The sequence below is a fragment of the Rana temporaria genome, chromosome 2, assembly GCF_905171775.1.
Source record: "Rana temporaria chromosome 2, aRanTem1.1, whole genome shotgun sequence".
In the NCBI taxonomy this organism is placed as follows: domain Eukaryota; kingdom Metazoa; phylum Chordata; class Amphibia; order Anura; family Ranidae; genus Rana; species Rana temporaria.
The window spans coordinates 485,542,663-485,567,401 of record NC_053490.1 but is presented as its reverse complement, the minus strand read 5'-3'; the positions used below and the strand labels follow the sequence as shown (position 1 = coordinate 485,567,401).

Sequence of the window (24,739 nt, the reverse complement as noted above, 5' to 3'; positions counted from 1 at the left end):
AAAACTACCATTCATAATGGAGTAAGCACATTCATCACGCTGTAACCGACAAAAAAGCATGAATCGTCTTTTACTAACAAGGAATCAGCTAAAAGCAGCCCAAAGGCGAATGGAACTTCCCCTTCAGAGTGCCGTCGTACGTGTTGTACGTCACCGCGCTTTGTTCATAATTTTTCAAAAACTATGGTGTGTGGGCAACATCGTTTTTAATGATGAAGTTGTAAAAACGTAGTTTTTTGGACATGCTGAAAAACATCGTTTTTTTTTATGCCGAAAAACGATCGTGTGTACGCGGCATAAAGCTTGCCTGGCCTAGGTAATGGTGTCCCTATGTATATAATACATACATGATATATATATATATATATATCATCCCCCTCAAGGCATTTATATTATACTGTAAATCATGCACTTAAAACAGTGGTTCTCAACTCCTGTCCTCAGGACCGACCAACAGGTCAGGTTTGCAAGATAACTGAAATTCATCACAGGCAAAGTAATTGCAGTATTCTAGTCTGCATCTCAACCAAGGTAATACTTAAAACCTGGCCTGTTAGTGGGTCCTGAGGACGGGAGTTGAGAACCACTGACTTAAAGTATGGTATATTTTTACCTTGTGGTTTGCATTATGGTCAATAGGAAGGGATGATAAAATTATTATCAATATTTGATTTTGGAAATTGCAATGCAGTTTTATAATTATGCTTCAGCAGGAAAGCCTGGAAGATCATACTTTAATCTCTTAATCACTGAAAAAAGGATATTGTACTAGAATTTTAAACATTTATTTATAAAGGTGGTAATATAAATTCAATTTTATAGTGCATTCTAAACAAATTAGAAATTTTGACTTTGAACGTATTTAGAAGACAATTCCTATCCTGGCATTTAGATGGTGCGATTGATTGGCCTACTAACTACAGTAAATCACTATGGTTAGCAGTATTTCCTTATCTGAAGGACCCCTGAATCTCAGCCTGTGGAAATTCAGGTTTGTGTGTTCCCTGGTTCATGCAGCTCCCTTTCTTACATAGCAGCCTCATCCCTACACCTTAGAGTGGTGTTTTCTAACCCTAGGGTGTCTCCTGAGGTTGCTAGTGGTTTCTTGACCAATGGTGGGTTGAGTGCCCACTTACACTGAACACCAATACAAGGGAGCAGTTTTCTACTAACTACCATGGGCAGCACAATGGCTAAGTGGTTAGAATTTCTGCCTGGTGGTATTAGGTTTGTTGGTTTGAATCCCAACTATAGTATTTACTGCCTGGACTTTGCACATTCTCCCTGTGTCTGTGTCAGTTTTTTCTGATTATTCTGCTTTCCTACCACACACCAAAAACATGCTGCTAGGTTAATTGACCCTAGGATGTGTATGTATGAATGTGAGTTAGGGATCTTAGATTGTAACTCCTTGAATGCAGGGACTGATATGATTGTACAATATACTGTATTTGTAAAGTGCTGTGTAAATTGTTGGCGTTCTATAAATACCTGTAATTGAAATCTAAAGACTAATTCCACGTACACACGATCGGAAATTCCGACAAGAAAACTGTGGATTTTTTTTCCGACTGAATCTTGGCTCAAACTTGTGTTGCACACACGGCCACACAAAATTCCGATCGTCAAGAACGCAGTGACGTACAACACTACTACGAGCCAAGAAAAATGAAGTTCAATGTTTCTGAGCCTGCGTCGACTTGATTCCGAGCATGCGTGGTTTTTGGTGCGTCGGAATTGCATACAGACGATCGGAATTTCCTCCAAGAACCAGCTCTCAAATTTTTCTTGCCGGGAAATTCCGACAGAAAAATTCTGATGGAGCCTACACACGGTCGGAATTTTAAACCAAAAGCTCACATCAGACTTTTCTTGTCGGAATTTCCAGTCGTGTGTACGTGGCATTACTCCTTCACCAACCACTAACTGCCATTTTTACTGTCTAGGTTGCATTTCTGCAGTTTTAGTTTTTTTGTCTTTGTATAGGGGGTGATAACAAAATTATCTACCCTGAGTGTGAAATACGCTTAGTACGCCAAAATAATTTTTATTTTTGTTAAACTTTCTTTAAATTATTAATCATGCTTTTGCACCATGAGCTGTAGGTATATATATATATATATATATATATATATATATATATATATATATATATATATATATATATATATATATTTTTGCAGGGGTTCCCTGAGAACCTGAACAATATTTGAAGCATTCCTCCTAGGTAAAAAGTTTGAGAAAGGTTACATTAGAATGCGACGGGGAAGTTGCACAACAGAACGTTATATAACAAGGCTGGAGTCCCAACCAAAAAAAACCTGCATTGGGCTTTAAAATCTTTTCTGGCGGTGGGTGGTCCTTAAAGATACAGATCAAGGTGCAGATAAAATAATATCAGTGAGGTTCTCTGCATCATTGTATGAGTGCAGGGTACCAAAGTCATGCCTATGCCCCATCATGAGAGGGGCCCATGATGTCAAAGGCCTTGTACACACGACCGAACATTTTCCGCGGACATGTTCGGTCGTCTGTACGGACGACCGGACCGTTTTCCAGCAGACATTTGTCCAGCATGCTAAGAAACTTGTCCGCTGGAACGATGTCCGCCGGACATGTCCGATGGTCAGTATGGTCCGCTGGCCCGAGAACCCGCGCATGACGTCGAAGTGATTCGACGCATGCGTGGAAGCATTTAACTTCCGGGTTCGCGCACGTCGCCGCATCATCGTCGCCGTCACGTCGTCGTCACGTCACCGCGTATTCTGTCCGCGCGGACTTTGGTTTGATGGTGTGTACAACCATCAGACCAAAATCTCCGAGCGGACATGTCTGATGAAAACGGTCCGCGGACCGTTTTCATAGGACAGATCCGGTCGTGTGTACGAGGCCTTACACTCATGGGATGTTCCTAGTCTCCTAGGTTGAATGATGCTGGGTGTCATTTAACTTGGAAGGATAAGGATATCTAGTGACAGACAGGAATTGCTGTGCTATAGTCTCCACTGCAGTTGCGCTCATCCACAGCAGCAATGCAGATGGGGAGGAAGTGGAGAGGAACTTAGTTCCTCTATGGTTTTCTCAGTTACAGGGAGACAGCTATCCGATTGGATGCTGGCACCCATGTGACTTTGGTGGCCGTCCTGGGTCAGGCAGAGTCTATTTAAAACCCTAGCTCCCAGGTTTGGTGCTCATTTTGCAAGTGGTTAGTGCAGGGACAGGTTACCCATCTGTCAGGGACCATACTTATTAAGATTCTGTAGAGGTAGGGAACCAAGACAACCTTCCAAGAAAGCCTTCCCTTTGGGTACGGAATGGCCAGGCCACATTCCACTCCTCATGGTGGACACTGTCAGCATCTCCAGGTGTACAGTCTACTGTCCTATCACTGTTGCACTTTATAAGTGTCCCTGTCGGGTTGCCTCCCTGCTGGGCTTGTTGTGAACTGCTGAACTTTTGTTACAACATGTTACTGCACTTGGATTTTGTGTGCTCACTGCCTGTGGCATCACGCATTGCCTACCCACAAGTGCCTTAAAGGAGGTGAGTATTGTAGTGATCAAATTTGTCCAATAAATGTAGTGATCTTGTATAGTGTATAGTGCCCAGTACTCCGGTTAGATAATTAATATCTTAGATGTTAGTATGATGACCATAAATTAAGTTGTTTCGCAGCAACACACCAGGCTCTCCAGAGAACACAAAATGTAATTAACTTCCAATAACATACAAAGTCCAAAGTCCACAGACGATACAAAGATCCAACAGAGTATTTCAGAATCCCATCTTTTCCTAGACCTGTGCCATATTCTCCTTAGAGTGACAAGACCACACTAGATTGAATGCCAGCTTGAGTGTCTCAAATATTGGTCTCACACTCAAGGGAGTGGTTCTCTGAATGAATGGAAACTTCCCCAAGTCTAATTACCATCAATAAATACTTCCTTCCTTACCAGGCCATCTCACACACCTACAGTAGGTGTTTGTGATATTGTGTTTTTAGCACGACAGCATCGCGCTAATTCTCGGCGACATGGTGCCGAGATCTCGCCGACATCGCACTCACTGGAATAGTGACAGCACATCCCAGCAAGCGCGTCATAGAAGCGACGGGAGATCCGACTTGGATTCCCGCCAATTCTACACGTGTGCGGCGTTTGTTATGAATCCTGAGGGGGAAGTCCCCGCCGGATTTTAAATAAAAATCCGGCATGGGTTCCCCCCTCAGGAGCATACCGGGCCCTTAGGTCTGTTATGGGTTGTAAGGAGAGCCCCCCTACGCCGAAAAAAACGGCGTAGGGGGTCCCCCTACAATCCATACCAGACCCGTATCCAAAGCACGCTACCCGGCCAGCCAGGAAGGGAGTGGGGACGAGCGAGCGCCCCCCCCCTCCTGAGCCGTACCAGGCTGCATGCCCTCAACATGGGGGGGGTTGGGTGCTCTGGGGCAGGGGGGTGCACTGCGGCCCCCCCACCTCAGAGCACCCTGTCCCATCATGCTCTGTACCTACCCATGTGATACCTACAGTACCCACGTGGGTAGGTATCACATGGGTAGGTACAGAGCATGATGGGACTGTGAGGCCTATATAGGTCCGATGCAAGGCGCGCATCCGTCATTTCAGCGAGAAGGACCGGCGTGTCAACATCGGGAGAAGAAGAGAAGTGAAGAACATGACGTCACAGCACGGAAGAAGAACTCACAGCACGGAAGGAGAAGAAGACGTACAGCACGGAAGAAGGCACCGGACAGCGAGACGAAGAACCGGAGTGCGCCGAGTCAACAGCGGAGAGCGGCGAACACAGAAGGAGACCCCCGGAGAGTTGAGAAGACCCCCCGGATAGCGGAGAAGACCCGTCGGGATAGCGGGAAGAAGAAGCCCCCCCGCCGAAGACGCCGGAGGAAACCCGCCGGGGGGTGGGGGCTTTTTTAAAAGCGACCCCCCCGGCGGTGGAAGAGAACCAGACGGCGGCCCCCACCCACCAGAAGACGTCAAAGAAGAAGCCTCCCCTGGTAAAAGAGCTAATAAAGAAGACAGGGGAGGCCTCCGGAGCAGACTAATAAAATATTTTAATACCCTGTGTGGTTTATTTGTGTTTTTACCACTTTTCTTGCAGGTGAATGGGTAGGGGTACGATGTACCCCATACTCATTCACTTAGGGTGGGGGGCCGGTATCTGGGGGCCCCCTTATTAAAGGGGGCTCCCAGATTCCGATAAGCCTCCCGCCCGCATACCCCGACAACCAACGGCCAGGGTTGTCGGGAAGGGGCCCTGTCCTCATCAACATGGGGACAGGGTGCTCTGAGGTGGGGGGGGCCGCAGTGCGCCCCCCTGCCCCAGAGCACCCAACCCCCCCATGTTGAGGGCATGCTGCCTGGTACGGCTCAGGAGGGGGGGGGGGGGCGCTCGCTCGTCCCCACTCCCTTCCTGGCTGGCCGGGTAGCGTGCTTTGGATACGGGTCTGGTATGGATTGTAGGGGGACCCCCTACGCCGTTTTTTTCGGCGTAGGGGGGCTCTCCTTACAACCCATAACAGACCTAAGGGCCCGGTATGCTCCTGAGGGGGGAACCCATGTTCCCGTCGCTTCTATGACGGCTCTGTCTCCATCGCGGCAAGCCAGCTCGGCGCTGGCTCCCGCGATGGGGTTCGTAGGTGCTCAATCTCGCCGAGAAAGAGAGCGAGATTGACACAAAATCGGGTTCACCTACTGTAGGTCGTCTTAGATAAGATTAACACATCAAAGAGTCCTCTGTACCTTTTGATACGTGTCGTTTGGCCACAAGATTTGGTCAGCAAACGCCCTCTGATGTCTAACCTTGAATTCCTGTATGTCACACATATATACTGTGCCTTACATATACCACAATATTTTACAATACCTACATATCTATATTAATATTACTACAAGTATTGCAGCCAGAGCTGCTTATTTTTTGTTTTGACGCCTCCTGGGGGACCCTTTTAAGAAATAAAGAATGCACAGAGTTAGTATAGTTGAAATGGATAGCATTAGTAGGTCACTGGCTAATTTCATGTGTTGCCTTGAATTTATCAAGTGCCTCGTAAAGTTCCTATAAGAGAAAATGTGTGGTGATCTTATTCTGCCCTAAACTTTCCTCGCTAATATGCATTTGTTCTATAAACAGGTGGGTGATTCCGACAGTATATTTGAAGGAGGAGGACCTCCAGATGGTGACAAGGCTTCCAATCATGGGGGAAGTTTGACTAAAAAGATGAAAGCCATCTCTCTGACCATGAGGAAAAAGATGGGCAAAAAGTACATCAAGGCTCTGTCTGAGGTGAACATGATTAAATAGTACAATGAAATCTTAAGCAGTTCTTTATACACAACACTATGGAAGAAAAAAAATATTAAGAAATGTCTATTTCCGGGTTATAACTGTGTAAATCAGGGGTCCTCAAACTACGGCCCGCGGGCCGCATACAGCCCGCCAAGGCGAATTACCCGGCCCACGGCACGGACTGTCACTTTTTTAAGATTGCAGCAGTTCCCCCTCTGCAGCACTCCCCCCTCCCCTCTGCTACATTAGAGACATGAAGCCTGACAGGTCCAAACAAAGGGCGGGACTTTTCGAGTTAAGAAGCAGGTAATTGGTTACTAGGCAGTGGGGCCGTCCCAGCAATCAATCATCTGCCTTTCACTTGAAAAGTCCCGCGCTTTGTCCGATTTGCATCGTGTGTGAATAAGGTAGAGGGGAGGAGAGTGCTGTGATGTGATATGCGTGGGGGGGGGGGGGGGAGTGCTGTGATATGCGGGGTGGAGGAGAGTGCTGTGATATGCGGGGTGGAGGAGAGTGATATGATATGCGGGGTGGAAGAGAGTGATATGATATGCGGGGTGGAGGAGAGTGCTGTGATATGCGGGGGGGACGACAACGCTGTGATATGGGGGAAGGAGGGATCTGTGATGTGATGTGATGTGATATGATGGAAGAGGGGACTCTGTGATGTGCTGTGATATGGGGGAAGGGGGGACTCTGATGTACTGTGATATGGGGGAAGGAGGGATCTGTGATGTGATGTGATGTGATATGATGGAAGGGGGGACTCTGTGATGTGCTGTGATATAAGGGAAGGGGGGACTCTGTGATGTGATGTGCTGTGATATGGGGGAAGGGGGGACTCTGTGATGTGATATGGGGGAAGGGGGGACTCTGTGATGTGATATGGGGGAAGGGGGGACTCTGTGATGTGCTGTAATATGGGGGAAGGGGGGACTCTGTGATGTGATGGGCTGTGCTGTGATATGGGGGAAGGGGGGACTCTGTGATGTGATATGAGGGGGACTCTGTGATATGAGGGGGACTCTGTGATATGAGGGAGACTCTGTGATATGAGGGGACTCTGATGAAGGGATTATGTGAAATACTAATAAGTTTATGTTGATTAACTGTTTTTTGTGCACTACAAAAAAAAATGTGTGCAGTGTGCAAAGGTATTTGTTACATTTTTTTCAAACTATAGTCCGGCCCCCCAACAGTCTGAGGGACCGTGAACTGGCCCCCTGTTTAAAAAGTTTGAGGACCCCTGGTGTAAATAGTCCTCTCCAAGAGGAGAAATTACTTGTGATTAAAGCTGATTTTTTCATGGGAGTCCTACACATTTTGCATAAACTATATTTTATTTTGCAGTGGCCAAGTTCAGAATAATAAGCCAATATGATTTTTTTTTTACATAAGGCAATAAACCACTTGAGCTCCGGAAGGTTTAACCCCCTTCATGACCAGGCCATTTTTTGTGATACGGCACTGTGTTACTTTAACTGACAATTCTGCGGTCGTTCAACGCAATACCCAAATAAAATGTTTGTCCTCTTTTTCCCACAAATATAGCTTCCTTTTGGTGGTATGTGATCACCTCTGCTGTTTTTTATTTGTTGCACTAGAAACAAAAAAATACAGAACATTCTGAAAAACAAAACAAAAAAAAAACAGTATTTCTCTTTTGTCCATGGACGGACACAGCTTCTTTATATTCTTGACTGTAGGGTTATGTTCCGTCTATCGGGAGAGGAGTACATAACTCTACAGGCAAGAATATAAGGATGCTGTGTCCGTCCATGAACTTCAGAGAAAAGGATTTTACGGTGAGTACAAAAATCCCATTTTCTCTTTTGTCCATGGACGGACACAGCATCCTTATATTCTTGACTGTAGGGTTATGTAGTCCTCTCCTGATAGACGGAACATAACCCTACAGTCAAGAATATAAAGAAGCTGTGTCTGTCCATGTACTTCAGAGAAAAGGATTTTACGGTGAGTACAAAAATACAATTTTTTTACCTTCTGCTGTACAACATACCTAATAATCTTTTTACATCTAATTTCTTCATCACTTTAGGCCAATATGTATTCTGCTACATGTTATTTATCCTTAAAGTGATTGTAAACCCTTACTTTGTAAAACAACCCATTCAGTTTAAAATAGAAATGAAAGGGAACACATTTTTGTATACAGTAGATATAAAAAAACATGATAAATACATTTTTTTATAGGTGATCAAATTCCCTCTGTTCTCAGCTGCATAAGATCTGGGGGGAGGAAAAACAGCAGTACACTGAGCTTCCCAGTGAATGGCTGTACAGTGGGGGCATGTCAGGAAAAGTCTGATCTTAGAGGAGAGTACACAGAGTTCCTAGCTGACCACTGTGTATTCTCTTGCTTAGCGTGGTCAGTTTTAAATAGGAAAGCAAGGGGACTGACAGGAACACCAGGGATTTCACACAAAGGAAGCATTGCAAAGAGAACAGGAGACTGTCTCATACAAGTACATGGTACAGCAGGCACAGGAATATGAAATGCTAGGGTAACAATGCTTTAACCACAGCCTAATCTCTAACTGTGAATCTCAGCCTAACCCCAAAACTTAAAACGTTTTTTTAGTACAGTGGAACCTTGGATTACGAGCATAATCCATTCCAGGAGAATACTTGTAATCCAAAGCACTCGCATATCTAAGCGAGTTTTCCCAAAGAGGTCAATGGAAACTAAGATAATTTGTTTCGCATTGACTTCTATTGCATGCAATTCTGCATGTGGCCAGAGGTGGGGGGGGCGACTCATCCAATCCAATGATCAAACATGTCCTGACCAACACCCCCCGGTAGAGTGGTAAGATCAGTGTGCTGTTGCTTCTCCTCCCCCAGCTCTTATGCAGATGAGAACAAAAGGAATGTGATCACTTGAAAAAAATGGGGGGGGGGAGGTATTTATAATGTTTTTTTTATATCTATACACAAATGTTTTGCCTTTCATTTATATTTTCAAATTGAATGGATTGTTTTACAAGGTTATTGTTTACAATCACTTTAAAAGGCTAAGGCCCTGTACACACGACCGGTCCAAACCAATGAAAACGGACTGAAGTTCAGTTTCATCGGTCCAAACCGACCGTGTGTAGGCCCCATCGGTCAGTTGTCCTTCGGTCCGAAAACAGAGAACTTGCTTTAAAATTGGACCAATAGAAGCCTGACCGATAGGTCAAAACCGATGGTTAGTACGCAAAAGCATCGGTTCCAAACCCGCACATGCTCAGAATCAGGTCGACGCATACTTGGAAGCATTGAACTTCATTTTTCTCTGCACGTTGTTGTGTTTTACGTCACCACGTTGGACTCGATCGTTTTTGAACTGATGGTGTGTACGCACATCAGACCATCAGTCAGCTTCATCGGTTAACCAATGAAACTGAACTTCAGTCCGTTTTCATCAGTTTGGACTGATCGCATGTACAGGGCCTAAGTAATCCTACGTCCTATGATTGAAAGTATCGGGAACGTCGAGTAATATAATAAAAATTGCTGTTTTCTGTTTATTTACCTTTTTGCAGAAAACCTTTTTCACCATAGCAGCTTCTCTATAATCATTTAACTTGAGTTTACAGTGTGATTGGTCTGTAATCCAATGAGTTATAAAGTGTTTGATCTTCCTGCTCTGTCAGAGCCCAGCTTAGATATCCCTCTGGTGTGTTACAGTATCTGACCAATTAATACTTTAACACTCTCTATGTATAAACTTTATAGCTCCCATCAAGGTTAAATTCTGTAATGACTTACAAAATAAATCACTTGATAAACTGTTATTTTATTACCCTCAATTAAGCAGAGGTGTTTTCCTCTTCAGAGTGAAGATGGAGATGGGGCTTTTGCGGTGCGAGACAGTGACCCTACAGGTGGGCATGCTGCTGACAAGTGCACTCTGCAAGCCAGTGAATCCGTAGAAAGTCTTTACAGTCTGAATAGCGGTCAGAGTTCATCGAGTAAGTATTAATAAAAACAGCATCAGATGGGGAGCCATCTAGTAAATGACCTTTAGGTAAAATTCCACCAGTGTCATCTTACTAATGTCTTGTGAGATACCAGCAATGACAGATTGCATATCTTGATATCCTTCCAAACAACATAATTCAGTTGCAAATTGGCAGAAACTGTTTTGATATCTAATTTCTCATACAATGCCAGCCAAACATACAACTGAATCAAATATAGTAAAAGTTTTATCTGCCAAAAAGATGTGTCTTGTGATCCCCCCACTCAGGTCTTTGGCTGCAGAGAGTGACAAGTCTGAAGTTCTGCATTCTCTGCATGATTTACTAAAGTCAAATAGACATTGCAAAGTGCAGTTGCTCCAGAGCTTAGTAAGTGAGGTAAAGCTTTGTAAAGAATACCCAATCACATGCAAGATAACTTAAAAAAACAGCATTTTTTCTTGCATATGATTGGATGATAGAAGTCAGCAGAGCTTCTGCTCATTTACTAAACTCTGAAGCAACTGCTCTTTGGAAAGTGCACAGTCTATAGGGGTTATTTACTAAAGGCAAATCCACTTTGCACTACAAGTGCAAACTACGGGCTAGATTCAGGTAGCTGCGCGCATTATTACGGCGGCGCAGCGTATCATATTTACGATGCGCCGCCGTAAGTTATAGAGGCAAGTGCTGTATTCACAAAGCACTTGCCTCCTAACTTACGGCGGCGTAGCGTAAATGCGGCCGGCGTAAGCGCGCCTAATTTAAATGAGGATGAGGGGGGCGTGTTTTATTCAAATTAATGTTGACCCCGCGTATTTTAAATTTTTTACGAACGGCGCATGCGCCGTTCGTGAAAGAGTCCCAGTGCGCATGCTCGAAATTCCGCCACAAATCGTCATTGCTTTCGACATGAGCGTAAATGACGTCCAGCCCTATTCGCGAACGACTTACGCAAACGACGTAAAAAATAAAAAATTTGAAGCGGGAACGACGTCCATACTTAACATTGGCTGCGCCTCCTAATAGCAGGAGTAACCTTACGCCGAAAAAGCCTAACGTAAACGACGTAACTAAATTGCGCCGGGCGTACGTACGTTTGTGAATCGGCGTATCTAGGTCATTTGCATATTCTACGCTGAAAACAATGGAAGCGCCCCTAGCAGCCAGCGTAAAATTGCACACAATTATACGCCGCCGTATTCAAGTTACGTCGGCAGAGGAAGCCTATTTTTTCAACGTATCTGCCTTTGAGAATCGGCGTAAAGATACAACGGCGCAGATTTGAAATTACGGCGGCGTATCTGGAGATACGCCGCCGTATCTGGTTGCTGAATCTAGCCCTAAAAGTGCAAAGTGCACTTGAAATTGCACTTGAAATTGCACTTGGAAGTGCAGTCACTGTAAATCTGAGGGGTAGATCTGAAATGAGGGGAAGCTCTGCTAATTTTATTATCCAATCATGTTCAAGCCAAAATGCTGTTTTTTATTTTCCTTTTTTGCCCCCCCCCCCCCCTCGGATCTATAGGGACTGCACTTCCAAGTGCAGTTTCAGTGCAATTTCAAGTGCACTTTGCACTTGTAGTTTGCACTTGTAGTTTTCATTTGTAGTGCAAAGTGGGTTTGCCTTTAGTAAATAACCCCTATGTATGTGTAGCACTACCCCCGATGGAGCTGCTGGTTTGTTTTGGGTGGCACGTTACCTTGTTGCTCCTCCGCTGTCCTACAGGTGTACGGTGCATATAGCAGTAACAGAATGTCCAGACAGGTGTCTTTTCTGTGCTCTTTATTACCCAGCCGGGTAAAAACATTCAAACAAAGTGTAGAGGTGAAGCAGAAGGAGAAATGGCAAACTCAGGCATAACAAAAGGGAAACAGTCCTGCTCCCAACAATACTTTGTATTCTTCGCCACTCTAGCCGGAGTGGGTATAGCGTACCTGGACAGGCCTCTCTCACTGACCTGGCAGCCAGAGCATCACTCGGAAAAGTCTCTGCCACAGACCCTCCTGAAATGGACTCAGGGAAAAGCCTCTGCCACAGGCCCTCCCTGTGATTATAATCACGGCGATAACCCTCCTTGATGGAATTGCGCCTGGATCTCCTTCAGATAGTTTCAGGTACCGACTGACAGGTGACCAGCCTCTCAGTGTCTGGCTACCTTGATCCCCAGTAGTTTGTCGAGACCCTATTGGATCGCCAGCTTCTCATTGGCTCTCCTCAGATGGACTCCCCACTGAACAGCTATCTCGCTTGGGATCTTCAGGATTGGGAACCCAATCGACCACTGGGCTCCCTGCCACAGCTCAGTTGTCCCGGACCAACATGGTCCCGGGAAACCAGGAACACCGCGTGGCTCGCGCACCCCGGCCTGGAAGGCCATTACGCCGGGTCGTCGTGATGCAGTCACCCTGAAGGTGGGTGTCGCACTTCGAAGAAGAACCCATACTAATGGTGTCTGTCCCATAAATACCCTCCCCCAGCACGCACAGCGAGGCTGAACCCTCCTGATAGGCTGCTGGGGAAGAGCACCCAAACCTCGACTCCACTGCTGCCACCCATCGCCCTGGTGTAGGAACTACACCCCAGCAACAATAGACAGCCCACAGCACAGCCAAGCTGAGACAGAGACCCAGTTTTAAACATAATAATTGAATCAGAGTCAGTTAACACTCTGATCCCTCTCTAAATTTAAATAGCACCGGTACTTTTTAAGTAACCAGGCGCTACATATGTATTGCACTTTTACCCATATTGCAATGGAAACTATACGTGTAATGTACTTCTACAAACTAAATAAATATTTTGTTGGATAAAAAAAAAAAAAAGATGCAATAGAGCTGGACCAATGTACATTTAAAAAGAAAAGATAACTCTCATTCAAAGTTAATATAATGTAAAATAATACATTTCTAAAAACAATGTTTATTTATAGGCGGTGTAACAAGTTGCTCTGATGGGACTAGCAACAGAGACAGTTTCAGACTTGATGACGATGTTCCTTATACCGGACCATTTTGTGGTCGAGCAAGAGTTCATACCGACTCTACTCCTAGCCCGTATGACACCGATTCCCTAAAAATCAAGGTAACGTACTTTGCTGCTTTTTATAAACACATAGGGCCAGATTCACGTAGGAGAGCGTATCTGTGTGCGGGCGTAGCGTATCCTATTTACGCTACGCCTCCGCAACTTAGACAGGCAAGTGCAGTATTCACAAAGCACTTGCTCCGTAAGTTGCGGCAGCGTAGCGTAAATCGGCCGGCGTAAGCCCACCTAATTCAAATGTGGAAGAGGTGGGCGTGTTTTATTAAAATGAGCCGTGACCCCATGCAAATGAAGCGCCGATTGTATGGCGCATGCGCGCGCATGCTCAGTATCACGTCGAATTTACTCCCTAAGATACGCCGGCTCAATGCCTGTGACATGAACGTAACCTATGCACATCCCCATTCACGTACGACTTACGTAAACAACGTAAAAAGATACGCTTGTTCCGACGTCCATACTTTGCATTGGCTGCGCCTCATATAGCAGGGGTAACTTTACGCTGGACGTAAGCCTAACGTAAACGGCGTAGCGGGCACAAGTACGTTCTTGAATCAGCGTATCTAGCTAATTTACATATTCGACGCGTAAATCTACGGAAGCGCCCCTAGCGTCCAGCGTAAATATGCACCCAAGATACGACAGCGTACTAAGACTTACGTCAGTCGGCTGAAGCCAGATTTCAGGCATATCTACGTTCAAGAATACCGCGCATAGATACGACGGCGCATCTTGTAACTTATGCGGCGTATCAATAGATACGCCAGTGTAAGCTGTACGTGAATCTGGCCCATACACTCAGTTCATTCATTATATCCTAATGGCCATTTTCTACACGTGTTTTCCAGAAAGGAGACATTATAGACATTATATATAAAACCCCCATGGGCATTTGGACTGGCATGCTGAATAACAAAATTGGGAATTTCAAATTCATATACGTTGACATAATTTCTGAAGAGGAAACGCCTGTCCCAAGGAAGATAGTGAGAAGGAAAAGTAAGCGGCCAAGGCCCAAGACATTACAAGAACTTCTGGAAAGGTTCAATCTACAGGTGAGTAATATCACAGAATCACTACCCCCCTTGAGGACCTCTGGAATTAACAATGTTCATCCTGTGAATGCAGCCAGGCGGGAGGCATTGTGGCCCCCCAACAGCCAAGAAACCAGTAGTATTTTCAATCACTCGCAGTCAGAGAACAGTCACTGGAATTTTTTTTTTTTTACAACTTGGATAGGGTTTGGGAACGGTCCAGGATGCCCTTAATCCATAAACTTTGCACATTGAGGTCTCTGTCACTTTAGGTAATCTTCAGACTCCTCTTCTCACCCCACAGCCACCACATGCAGCACAACACAGTTCTCCTATAGCAAGGGGTTTGATCCCCCCTGGGATCACTGGAAACTAGCTGGGCTCTGTGCCTGGCTGCTTCTATCACCTCTTCTGGCTGTAGAGGTTCAAATGAACAGATGCCCCACTTCCACTGATCCTTGTTTCTAAGGGGAATGGTTGGTCACAGTGCACCTCACTGGGGTGCCTGCTCTTTACCAGCCTTAGAAATGCCAGCAGCCAGTCCTGACTGTGGCACAGGAACAGCCGCGGTCAACTCAACCAGACATCCAGCCAGTGGCAGCACCCCCCCTCCATCCGGGGGACCCCCTCCTGGCTCAACACTCCATCACTTAATCTCTCCACCTGACTCCCAGTTGGCAGGCCCCAGTCCCCGCTTCATCAAACTCTCAGCTTTGGATTGGCCAGGGCTCTATAGTGCAGCACTTTCGGTTTATATTTATTTTATCTGTACACAATTTATATCAATTGTTGTGCCAGCTGCTTTTATGATTTTCAGCGCGATTTCACCTTTATGTCTATTAGTATATAAAATGCACATTTTTGCTTTGTGTAATATGGGTGCATTTTTTTTATTTATTTTTTTTTGCAAAGTGTAACCTTTAAATTCAAATTGTCAATATGGAATTGTGGCCAAACAAAGGACCTTCTTTAATGAAAGTGAAATATAATTGAACTATTCAAATCAACCAGCCAGACTAATTCTCTATATTATTGGCATTAAATTGATACTAAACCCAGGACCCTGCATTCACTATATCTGGTCTATCCACAATACACAGAACATGGAAGTGCAATTATTTTAATAAATATAAACTGCTAAATACCTTTTCTCATCAGCAGTATAAAGCTTATGACTTCTAGCAGTGTCTGGTTAAAGTTTGTAGGAGGTGTTTTCATTCTCCTCTAACTGTTCTATGAGGCTGCATGACTCTGTCTGAATAGTGTTGATTGGCCCTGTGCTGATCACATGCACCCTCCCAATAAAAAAATAAAAAAAATTAAAATCTCTAGCAATACACACCAAACTGAGCATGTGCAGCTTGCCCCCAAGGCTACTTTCAGGGGCTGGATTGAGGACAGTGGAAGAAGAAGAGGATCAGATAAGACAGGATCAAACAGCCTTTTTACAAAATGCAGAGGATTAACCCCTTAGGTTCGACAGTTAGTATAACAATCGTGCTTTACTGCAAATACAGACTGATTTTACTGTCGTGGGTTTAGTAACACTTTAGAATATGACCTCGTACACACGACCGGGTTTCTCGGCAAAAACCAGCAAGAAACTTGCTGGGAGATATTTTTTTGCAGAGGAAACCGGTCGTGTGTACATTTTCGTCGAGGAAACTGTCGAGAAACTCGACGAGCCAAAAAGAGAGCATGTTCTCTATTTCCTCGACGGGAGTCTCAAATTGGCTCGTCGAGTTCATGGTCGGGCTGGTTTCCGACGAGAAACTTGAGCGTGTGTATGCTAAGAAACCCGCGCTTGCTCAGAATAAAGTATGAGACGGGAGTAAAAGTAGCATTTGTAATGGAGAGAACACATTTTTCAAGTTGTAACAGACTGAAAAGTGCAAATCGTCTCTTACCAATCTTTTACTTAACACGCAAACACATGAGATTAGCAAAACCAGCCCCAAGAGTTTAGCCAGTGGAATCGAACTTCCCCTGCCGTTGTATGTGTTGTATGTCACCGCGTTTGAGAACGAGGAGATTTTGTCTTGACAGTGTGTACGCAAAGCAAGCTTGTCGAGTTCCTTGACAAGCCTAACAAGGAACTCGACGAGGAAAACGATGTGTTTCGCCCGACGAGTAACTCGGTCGTGTGTACGAGGCCTATGAAAGCTCTCTGCAAATAATTGTTTTCAATTTATGGATGTTTGTCTTGTTGCCCCGTTTTCCAGGAATACATGTCTAGCCTGTTGCTGAATGGATATGAGTCACTAGAAGATCTGAAGGACATAAATGAGAGCCAACTCTGTGAGCTGAACATCACAAACCCCGAAGAAAGGATGAGGTTTCTGGTGGCCATAGATAACCTACAAGATCCTGACGGTGAGTGTTACTTCCTACACTGTCATTGCACAACATATTTTTGTTAAAAAAAATGTAGTTGTTGATTACAGCAGAATAAATTATGGCACCAGCTATATTCAGGCACACAATCAGGCTAGGTTTGGCCTAGGATTACCACATTGTAGTAAAGCCAAATCAGACAACTGCACCCACATGAAAGCTTCTGCTAACCCTCTTTATAAATAGATGATCATATGAGCTTGTAAAGGACACAATGACAATATCATCACATGCCTGGAGCTTATTATACCCTCCTAAGTTTTTCATTGGGAACATTTTCCTTATTTTGCTATGGTGTGTGTGGCTACTTAGAGCAAATCTGAACCAAATCACTAAAATATCCTATCTTTACCATATTATTGTAATTTCAAATGTGGTTTTCAATATCTTGAATTTCCATGTGCTTACATTTTTTTGTACTTCATAAAGCTTTATCATTCAAACCAGTCATAATTGCATTATTGGATGCCTGGTATATAGCCGTGCCCAGCCGTGCCAAAACAATTTTCTTTACTTTCTCCTATAAATCTATCCAACCATGCCAGCTGCTCCTGGGAGTTGTAGTGCTTCCAGCAAGAGTTGTGCTGGAGGAAGCTGATGTAATGTAAATAGCTATACAGAAGACATTTGTCTCTGAAAAATTCTGCTGCAGTCAAGTGGGCAGTCCCTGGGTAAGTATGGCCCAGAAGTTGGAGAGATAGACCATAGATATTCTGGAGCCTGGCCATGTGGCAGCAGGGACCAGTTGCCTAGAGGGGACCCCTGGGCTGGGGGGCTCTGCCCCTGCGAAGAAAGAAGGAGAGAGAGAGAGGTCAGGAGCAGCAGAAGCTTCACACTCTTTTAGCCTCAGCTATGCTTACCTGAAGCCATCCTGGAAGCCAAGGTCAGGACCTGTTCAGCAGGAGATCTGTGCAGCAGTTGCTTGAGCTTCAGGAATCATGTAAGAGACTGAGTGAGTAGCTTCAATGACTACAACCAAGAGCCTAATAGAGGAGAGGCAGCAAGGTGCAATACCAAGCTTGCCTACTATCAAGGGACAGCTTAGAGCCACTTAAAGCCAATACAGCTACCTTATACCTCTTGCGTGGGGATCTAAGGAACAGCCAGGTGTATCAGCATTTTCTACAGAAAGAGAGCATCTGCATTTAGTGTTTGGAACATTTTTGCTATTTGTTGAGCTGATCCATTTTTCCTACAGGAGGACAGCATGGCGAGCTTTAGTAGCCAGAAGATAGCTTTAAGTCCTCAGTTTGCATTCAAATTACAGTTCTGGGCATCCCATACCTTCCCTTCTCTATCTAAGTTCATCCCCTAATAAACTAAAAACACCCTGGACTGGTTCCTGAAGTCTGAGTAAGTGCTGAAAAATGCCGGTAGCTTGCATGTGAGGGGAGGCCCAAAATCCAGCGGTTCCTAAGGGGGCAGTGCTATACATTTTTAGCTGTCTTTAAAGAAACAATTTTATAAGTGTGTCCATTAACATAACGTGTCCTTCTTCCATTGGCCACCAATATTTCGGACTAATAAACCAACTACCAATATAAATGGGCACTTTTCCACTCACCTCCAGTGTAAGGGACACTACAATTTTCACTGTTGGTGTTTTCTTTTATGGCCTTTATTATTCCATTTCATGATTGTTACTGAAACAAGCATCAGGGCGGCTGGGTGGTGTTGTGTCCCCTACTGGATGCCTGCTTTGGCCCTTCAAAGCCTGCAGCATTGCATGCAGTTTTAGGGTGTTTGCAGCGTGGCTCTATTCACTTAAATGGTCACATTTGGTGGCAGTACTGCCCTCTGAATGGGACATGGAGTATATTTTTTTGCTGCGGCATGTGTACCATCCAATGCAACCGGCATGTAAGGTTAAGGTGGTAAGTCGAAAAGCAGTAAAATCGCGTGTCAACCGTCTTAGCCACAATTGTAAACGAGACCTTACAGACATTCTATAAATGACATTTTGGTTGGCAAAACCTCCACAGAGCCTGTATGAAGAACTCTTGTACTGAACTTTCCCCACTCTTTCCTCACCCTGACTGGTTTTAGAGATCTGCAGGACCCTGTAGATTTCAACACAGCCACAGGCAAAGGCAGCACAAACAGTAAGGGAAGAGATCAATAGGAGACTTTGAGTGTCAGGTCTTCACATTGTGCGTATGGAGGGAAGAAAATAATTACTTTTCAGTTTTAAAAAATCTCTATAAGCTGAACTCCAAGCAGATTTAAAGAAACACCAATTAAAGCAGTTATGTATTCATAAAACAATAACAATATGCATTTTTATGGGCAGCTAGTGTAAGTACCTGCTTCTAAACAAAGGACCAGTTCATTGTCCTTCACTATTAAGGGGGGTGGGACTGTGGCCAGTGGGAGTAGAAAATGTCCTGGTGTTGGTGGGAGTAAACAATGTCTCATCATTGGGGTCAGTGGAAGGAATAGTGCCCTATCATTGATGTCATTAGAATGAATGGTGCCCCATCGTTGGTGTTAGTTGAAGGAATTGTGCCTCATCCTTGGTAACATTGGGAGAAATAGTGCCCCCAAAAGTGTTGGTGTCATTGGGAGGAATAGTGTCATCATTGGTGTCATTGGGAGGAATTTTGCCCCATCCTTGGTGTCATTGGGAGGAACGGTGTCACATTTTTGGTGTCATTGGGAGGAATAGTGTTCCATTATTGGTCTCAATGAAGAAATTGTATTCCATTGTTGGTGTCAATAGAATGAATTGTAACCCATTGTTGGTGTTATTGGGAGAAATAGTGCCTCTTTTGTAGCAGTGGAAGGAAATGTTACCCATCATTGGTGTCACTGGGAGGAATAGTGCCCCATCAGTGTCAGTGGGGGGAATTATGCCCATTTGTTGGTGTCAGAAGGAGGAAATGTGCCCCATTTTTGGTGTCAGTGAATGTAATAGTGCCCAAGAGTCGGATAAAGGCAAGCAAGGCGCTGCATCCAGCCCCTGAGCTGCAGTTTGAAGACCACTGCCCTATACAGCAGAACTGGGTGTCCTGCATGCATGAATGGCTGAGAAACTTGCTGACGGGGAAAAAGCAGAATGAGCAGAGGGCTGAACTGCCTCCGTTCCTTCACTCTCCAATCACAGACTGAAGTGACCTATCTTTTTTGCTTAACTGCTGGAGATAAAAATCTGGTCACCAGACAGGCTGTGAAATCTGGCAGCTTTTATATTTCAAGACTGCAGAGACAAAAATATAAACCCTTTACAAGGTAAAACTTCTCTTGTATATGTATTTCAACTGTGTATTTTTTAATTTGCTTGGAGTTTTGCTTTAAAGAAAAACAGCATTACTCGGTGTCAGTCCTCTTCTACTTCTGTTACTGTGAGGCCCCGTACACACGACAGAGGAACTCGACGTGCTTGGCACGTCGAGTTCCTCGTCGAGTTTTGGGATGAAGCCGCCGAGGAGCTCGGCGGGCCGCCTTCTCCCATAGAACAACGCGGACAACGAGAAAATAGAGAACATGTTCTCTATTTTCTCGTCGAGCTCCTCGGCGGCTCCATCGAGCCAAAACTGTACAGACGACAGAGTTTCTCGGCAGAATCCGGGTTTTGACCGAGTTTCTCGGTGAATTCTGCCGAGAAACTCTGTCGTGTGTACGAGGCCTGACACATCCTAGAGAACGCACTTGGAAATCAGCTAAAAAGCTATTTATTTACTTTCTATGAAAGTGAGCAACCTATTTAAACATCAAAGCAATACATGACTACTGTAAGAGGATATGGAAACGTAAAATTGTAGCTGCCTGTCCTTACATCCACTTCTACAGGATTACCTGAGTCAACCAGGCAGCACCGACCTATAAAGTACTAATCCAGTTTATATTTTCAATGTCAAGTGCCAGTTTGTTTTCCAAATTTTGCTGTGAAAGAGATGCATACAGTACCTTGAAAATGATAAATGTTTTTCAATTTTTTTACCAATAAATATGTGAAAAGTGTGGGGCGCATTTGTATTCAGCTCCCTTTACTCTGATACCCCTAACTAAAACAAATGTAACCAATTGCCTTCAGAAGTCACCTAATAAATAGAGTCCACCTGTGTGTAATTTAATCTTAGTATAAATACAGCTATTCTATGAAGCCCTGAGAGGTTTTTTTAGGGAACTGCATCATGAAGCCAAGGAACACACCAGACAGGTCAGGGATACAGTTGTGGAGAAGTTTAAAGCAGGGTTAGGAATGGAAGGTATGGGATGCCCAGAACTGTAATTTGAATGCAAACTGAGGACTTAAAGCTATCTTCTGGCTACTAAAGCTCGCCATGCTGTCCTCCTGTAGGAAAAATGGATCAGCTCAACAAATAGCAAACATGTTTCAAACACTGAATGCAGATGCTCTCTTTCTGTAGAAAATGCTGATACACCTGGCTGTTCCTTATGTAGCGCTCACCCCCGAAGGAGCCGCTGGTTTGTTTTTGGCATCAGCATATTGAGTCACCTTGATATGGCTCAGGGGTGCAGTGGCAAGAAACGAACAGTGAGCGAGGGTCCAGACAGTGAAATAAGTTTTTTTTTTAATGCTTTATTCTCCAGGCCAACATAGCCAACATCAACATCAATTGGGAATGACAAGGTTGATGAAGAGAGAGAGAGAACTTTGCAGTACAGTATCAGGCCTGAGTATTAAATGGAGCAGCCAGTACTGCTCTGCATAGTACCAATTTGTAACTCGTCGCCACTCCATCTGAGTGGGTAAAGTGCTTCCCGGACAGACCCCTTTGTATAAGTCTGGCAGCCAAGGTGTCACTTAGGATTTCTGGGAGGAATGCAGGCCTGTCTCACGGGCCAATTACAATAACTGAGCTAGGTAGATAAATGAAGCAAATCCTCCCAGTAGATTTCTGCATTGGTCACCAGATGACAGCAAACATACCTGTCAGTACTCTGGTCACCGGATCCCCAATTGGTTTGTTCAGGCTCTGCTGGACGACCTGCCTCCGGGTCCCCCTCAAACCGACTCCCCAATTGTACGGCACCCAGCCTGGGATCCTTTCAGTAGAACCGGACACCCAGAAAATCACTGGGGTCCCCTTGTACCTCTGGATGAGGGTTTTCGTAGACTGCAGCTTGGGCCAGGTGGGCCATGCTGGATGCCGCACCTGGAACGGGACCCCGGGAAGATTTTAGAACACATGACACCTGTCACAGATATGCCCTTCCCCAGCATGCCTTGCGAGGAGAAACTTCTCTAATTAGCTGCTGGGGAAAACTTGCTCTGCCAGAACCCCTCTGGCGCCAACTGCTGGCCAGGGATAATATTGCATCCCTGGACCACAGACTGACCCAGTGGACATTTCTGGAATGACAGAAGTCCCAAATTTAAACAAATAGTGAATGGGAGCAAGGTAACTCTCCCATTCCCCACTAACTTTAGCGTAGTGCCCATACTGAAAGTAAGGGGGCGCTACACTTAGATCCCCACGCAAGAGGTATAAGGTAGCTGTATTGGCTTTAAGTGGCTCTAAGCTGTCCCTTGATAGTAGGCAAGCTTGGTATTGCACCTTGCTGCCTCTCCTCTATTAGGCTCTTGGTTGTAGTCATTGAATCTACTCACTCAGTCTCTTACGTGATTCCTGAAGCTCAAGCAACTGCTGCACAGACCTCCTGCTGAACAGGTCCTGACCTTGGCTTCCAGGATGGCTTCAGCTAAGCATAGCTGAGGCTAAAAGAGTGTGAAGCTTCTGCTGCTCCTGACCTCTCTCTCTCCTTCTTTCTTCGCAGGGGCAGAGCCCCCTAGCCCAGGGGTCCCCTCTAGGCAACTGGACCCTGGACCCTGCTGCCACATGGCCAGGCTCCAGAATATTTATGGTCTATCTCTCCAACTTCTGGGCCGTCCTCACCCAGGGACTGGAGGAGACTCTTTAAATATTCAGGTCTCTGCCCCTCTGCCCTCTAAATTCTAGAACCCTCTAGCAGTTCTAGAAGCCAGGGGAAGGTAACAGAGACTCAGCCCTTAGAGCTCTGCCAGCTAACTAAACAAATTAACCCCCTGCTCCTCTGACCACAGAAAAGCCCAACTAAAGTTTCCTACAAAGAGGGTGCTTCAAAGGTAATAGATATTACTAGGAGTTATAAACTCTTCATTTCTCAAGGAACCCCTAGCAAGCTCTGGAGGAACCCTGGTTGAGACACCCTGGTCTGGACAATCAAAGACTGCTTTTCCATTATATCTTTTTGGAGTTTCTTTGTTTCTTTGATGTGTCAGGCATGATGAGCACTGTTTTTCCCCAGTCTTCCTAGAGTACAGAGTCACATTAATATTCCATCAGCCTTGCTTCTTTAGGAAAATGTATCAGCAGATCATTGATTTGTCTGTTTTGACAGGTGGACAAGAACCGGATAAAGAAGCAGCGCCCTTGACACTCAGCCCTGACATTTCCAAAAACAAAAGTGAACTTGATTGTCCTCGAGATTCAGGATGCTACATCACGTTGGATAATTCAGAAAACAACAAAGAGGATACTGACTCCGAGAAATTATGTGAAGGTGTACAGAAAATCACCATTACAGAATGCCCCTAACTCAAGTGGACAAGGAGACCATCCAAACTTGCCACACAAAGCATTCAGTGGGTCACACACCTTTAAAGTGTACATTACCTGGAAAAGATCTTCATGTATTACAGTATTTATTAACAATGTAGAAATATCCATGGACATTCCACAATTTAGACAACTTTACCTTTGGTATTTCAGTAGAAGATTGAGACAATTGGTCTGGTTGAACATGATGGACTAGTATTTTTATTTAAACTTACCAACTATGTAACAATGTAACAACGAAGAGGCTTTGACACTGGCAGTCCACATTTTTAGTTCAATTTGAAGAAAGTTTTTTTATTTTTTTTATATTGCGCTACTTTTTATGCCAACAGAAACAATTCACAGTGTGAGCTTGTCGAGTTTGTCACCTTATGTTGTCCTGTGCAATCATTGTAAATGACCCCATGAATTAGGTCTGTCTTGATCACTGCAGGATACAAAAGCACCGTACCTCATTTAAATGTCACTTTGTGAGCACAGTTCCAAGACTTACATCTGCTAGGACACATTCTCTGATGCTCCCTCCCCTTGTAAAAGTCGCTGCTTAATAGCACTGCAAAATCTACCTGTAAATAAAAAAATTTGATTATATACTTAGCTTACTTAAGCATCTCTGGGAGGGATGTCACAATGCTTACAGGGAGATTCCTGGGGAACAATGAGTACCTCAAATCCCACAAGAAGACACTCCAGTCCAGTGCATGGTGAGATTCAGGCTTCTCTGTATGCTTCAGGGTCTTGACTTATGGAGCTTGGCATCAAGTTGCCGCTGGTGGAAGATGGTGGTCAGGTAAGTATGAGGCCCGAAATGACCAATTTTTACCAATACGGCCACTCTGACCTCAGTGCTGCTTCCGCTGTACCTCTATGGGGGGGGCATTCCCTCAATTAGCCCCATGGATAATACAGCCTCGGGTATATCAAAAAAAATTCTGTATTGATCATTTTTGCAATAATATCAGGCAGAAATGTTTACAAGTTGGGGGGTTAGGACCTTGCACTTTGCATTTTAAGAACAACTAAGGAATAGGGGTTGGAATATTCATTTTGTATCCTTGTAGCGTTTCCCTCCCTGTAGTAGTGTTTCACTGATATAGTACAGAAGAGTGCTAAGTGGCTATTAGGTGAGGACCCAGTTCCCTGTTGTTTTAAAGTGCAACTCTAGACAAAACGTTTCAGTTGTCTCAGTCCCGACATCGGATGTGCAAATGCTTGTTCCAGGTAGGTGTATAAAGGTTGCAAGGGGCCATTTTCAAGCATTTCTTACATTGGAAGACAGGCAGCAAAAAGTCCAATCTCCATGCAGCAAACCTAAGCAAAAAGCAGAGCTTGCATGTGTAATGAGCAGATATGGCTGCCTCCAGGTCCAGTTAGAATTACAGAATATACACAGAAACAAGGGGGTAGATTCAGCAAGCAATTACGCCTGCG

The 24,739-nt window shown here is 44.7% G+C and overlaps 1 protein-coding gene across 4 annotated transcripts in view; it reads left to right on the top strand.

The window, feature by feature from the left end:
- The window catches only part of SAMSN1 (SAM domain, SH3 domain and nuclear localization signals 1), a 144,125-nt gene extending 120,226 nt beyond the window's left edge, over positions 1–23,899 (top strand). For all 4 annotated transcript variants that reach the window (XM_040338801.1, XM_040338800.1, XM_040338803.1 and 1 more), the window contains 6 exons: positions 6,151–6,303; positions 10,148–10,283; positions 13,205–13,356; positions 14,166–14,372; positions 16,574–16,724; positions 23,091–23,899. In XM_040338801.1, the coding sequence (XP_040194735.1) occupies positions 6,151–6,303; positions 10,148–10,283; positions 13,205–13,356; positions 14,166–14,372; positions 16,574–16,724; positions 23,091–23,287 (996 nt within the window). In that variant the 3' untranslated portion in view covers positions 23,288–23,899. The remainder of the gene's footprint in view (positions 1–6,150; positions 6,304–10,147; positions 10,284–13,204; positions 13,357–14,165; positions 14,373–16,573; positions 16,725–23,090) is intronic.
- The last annotated feature ends 840 nt before the right edge of the window (positions 23,900–24,739 follow it).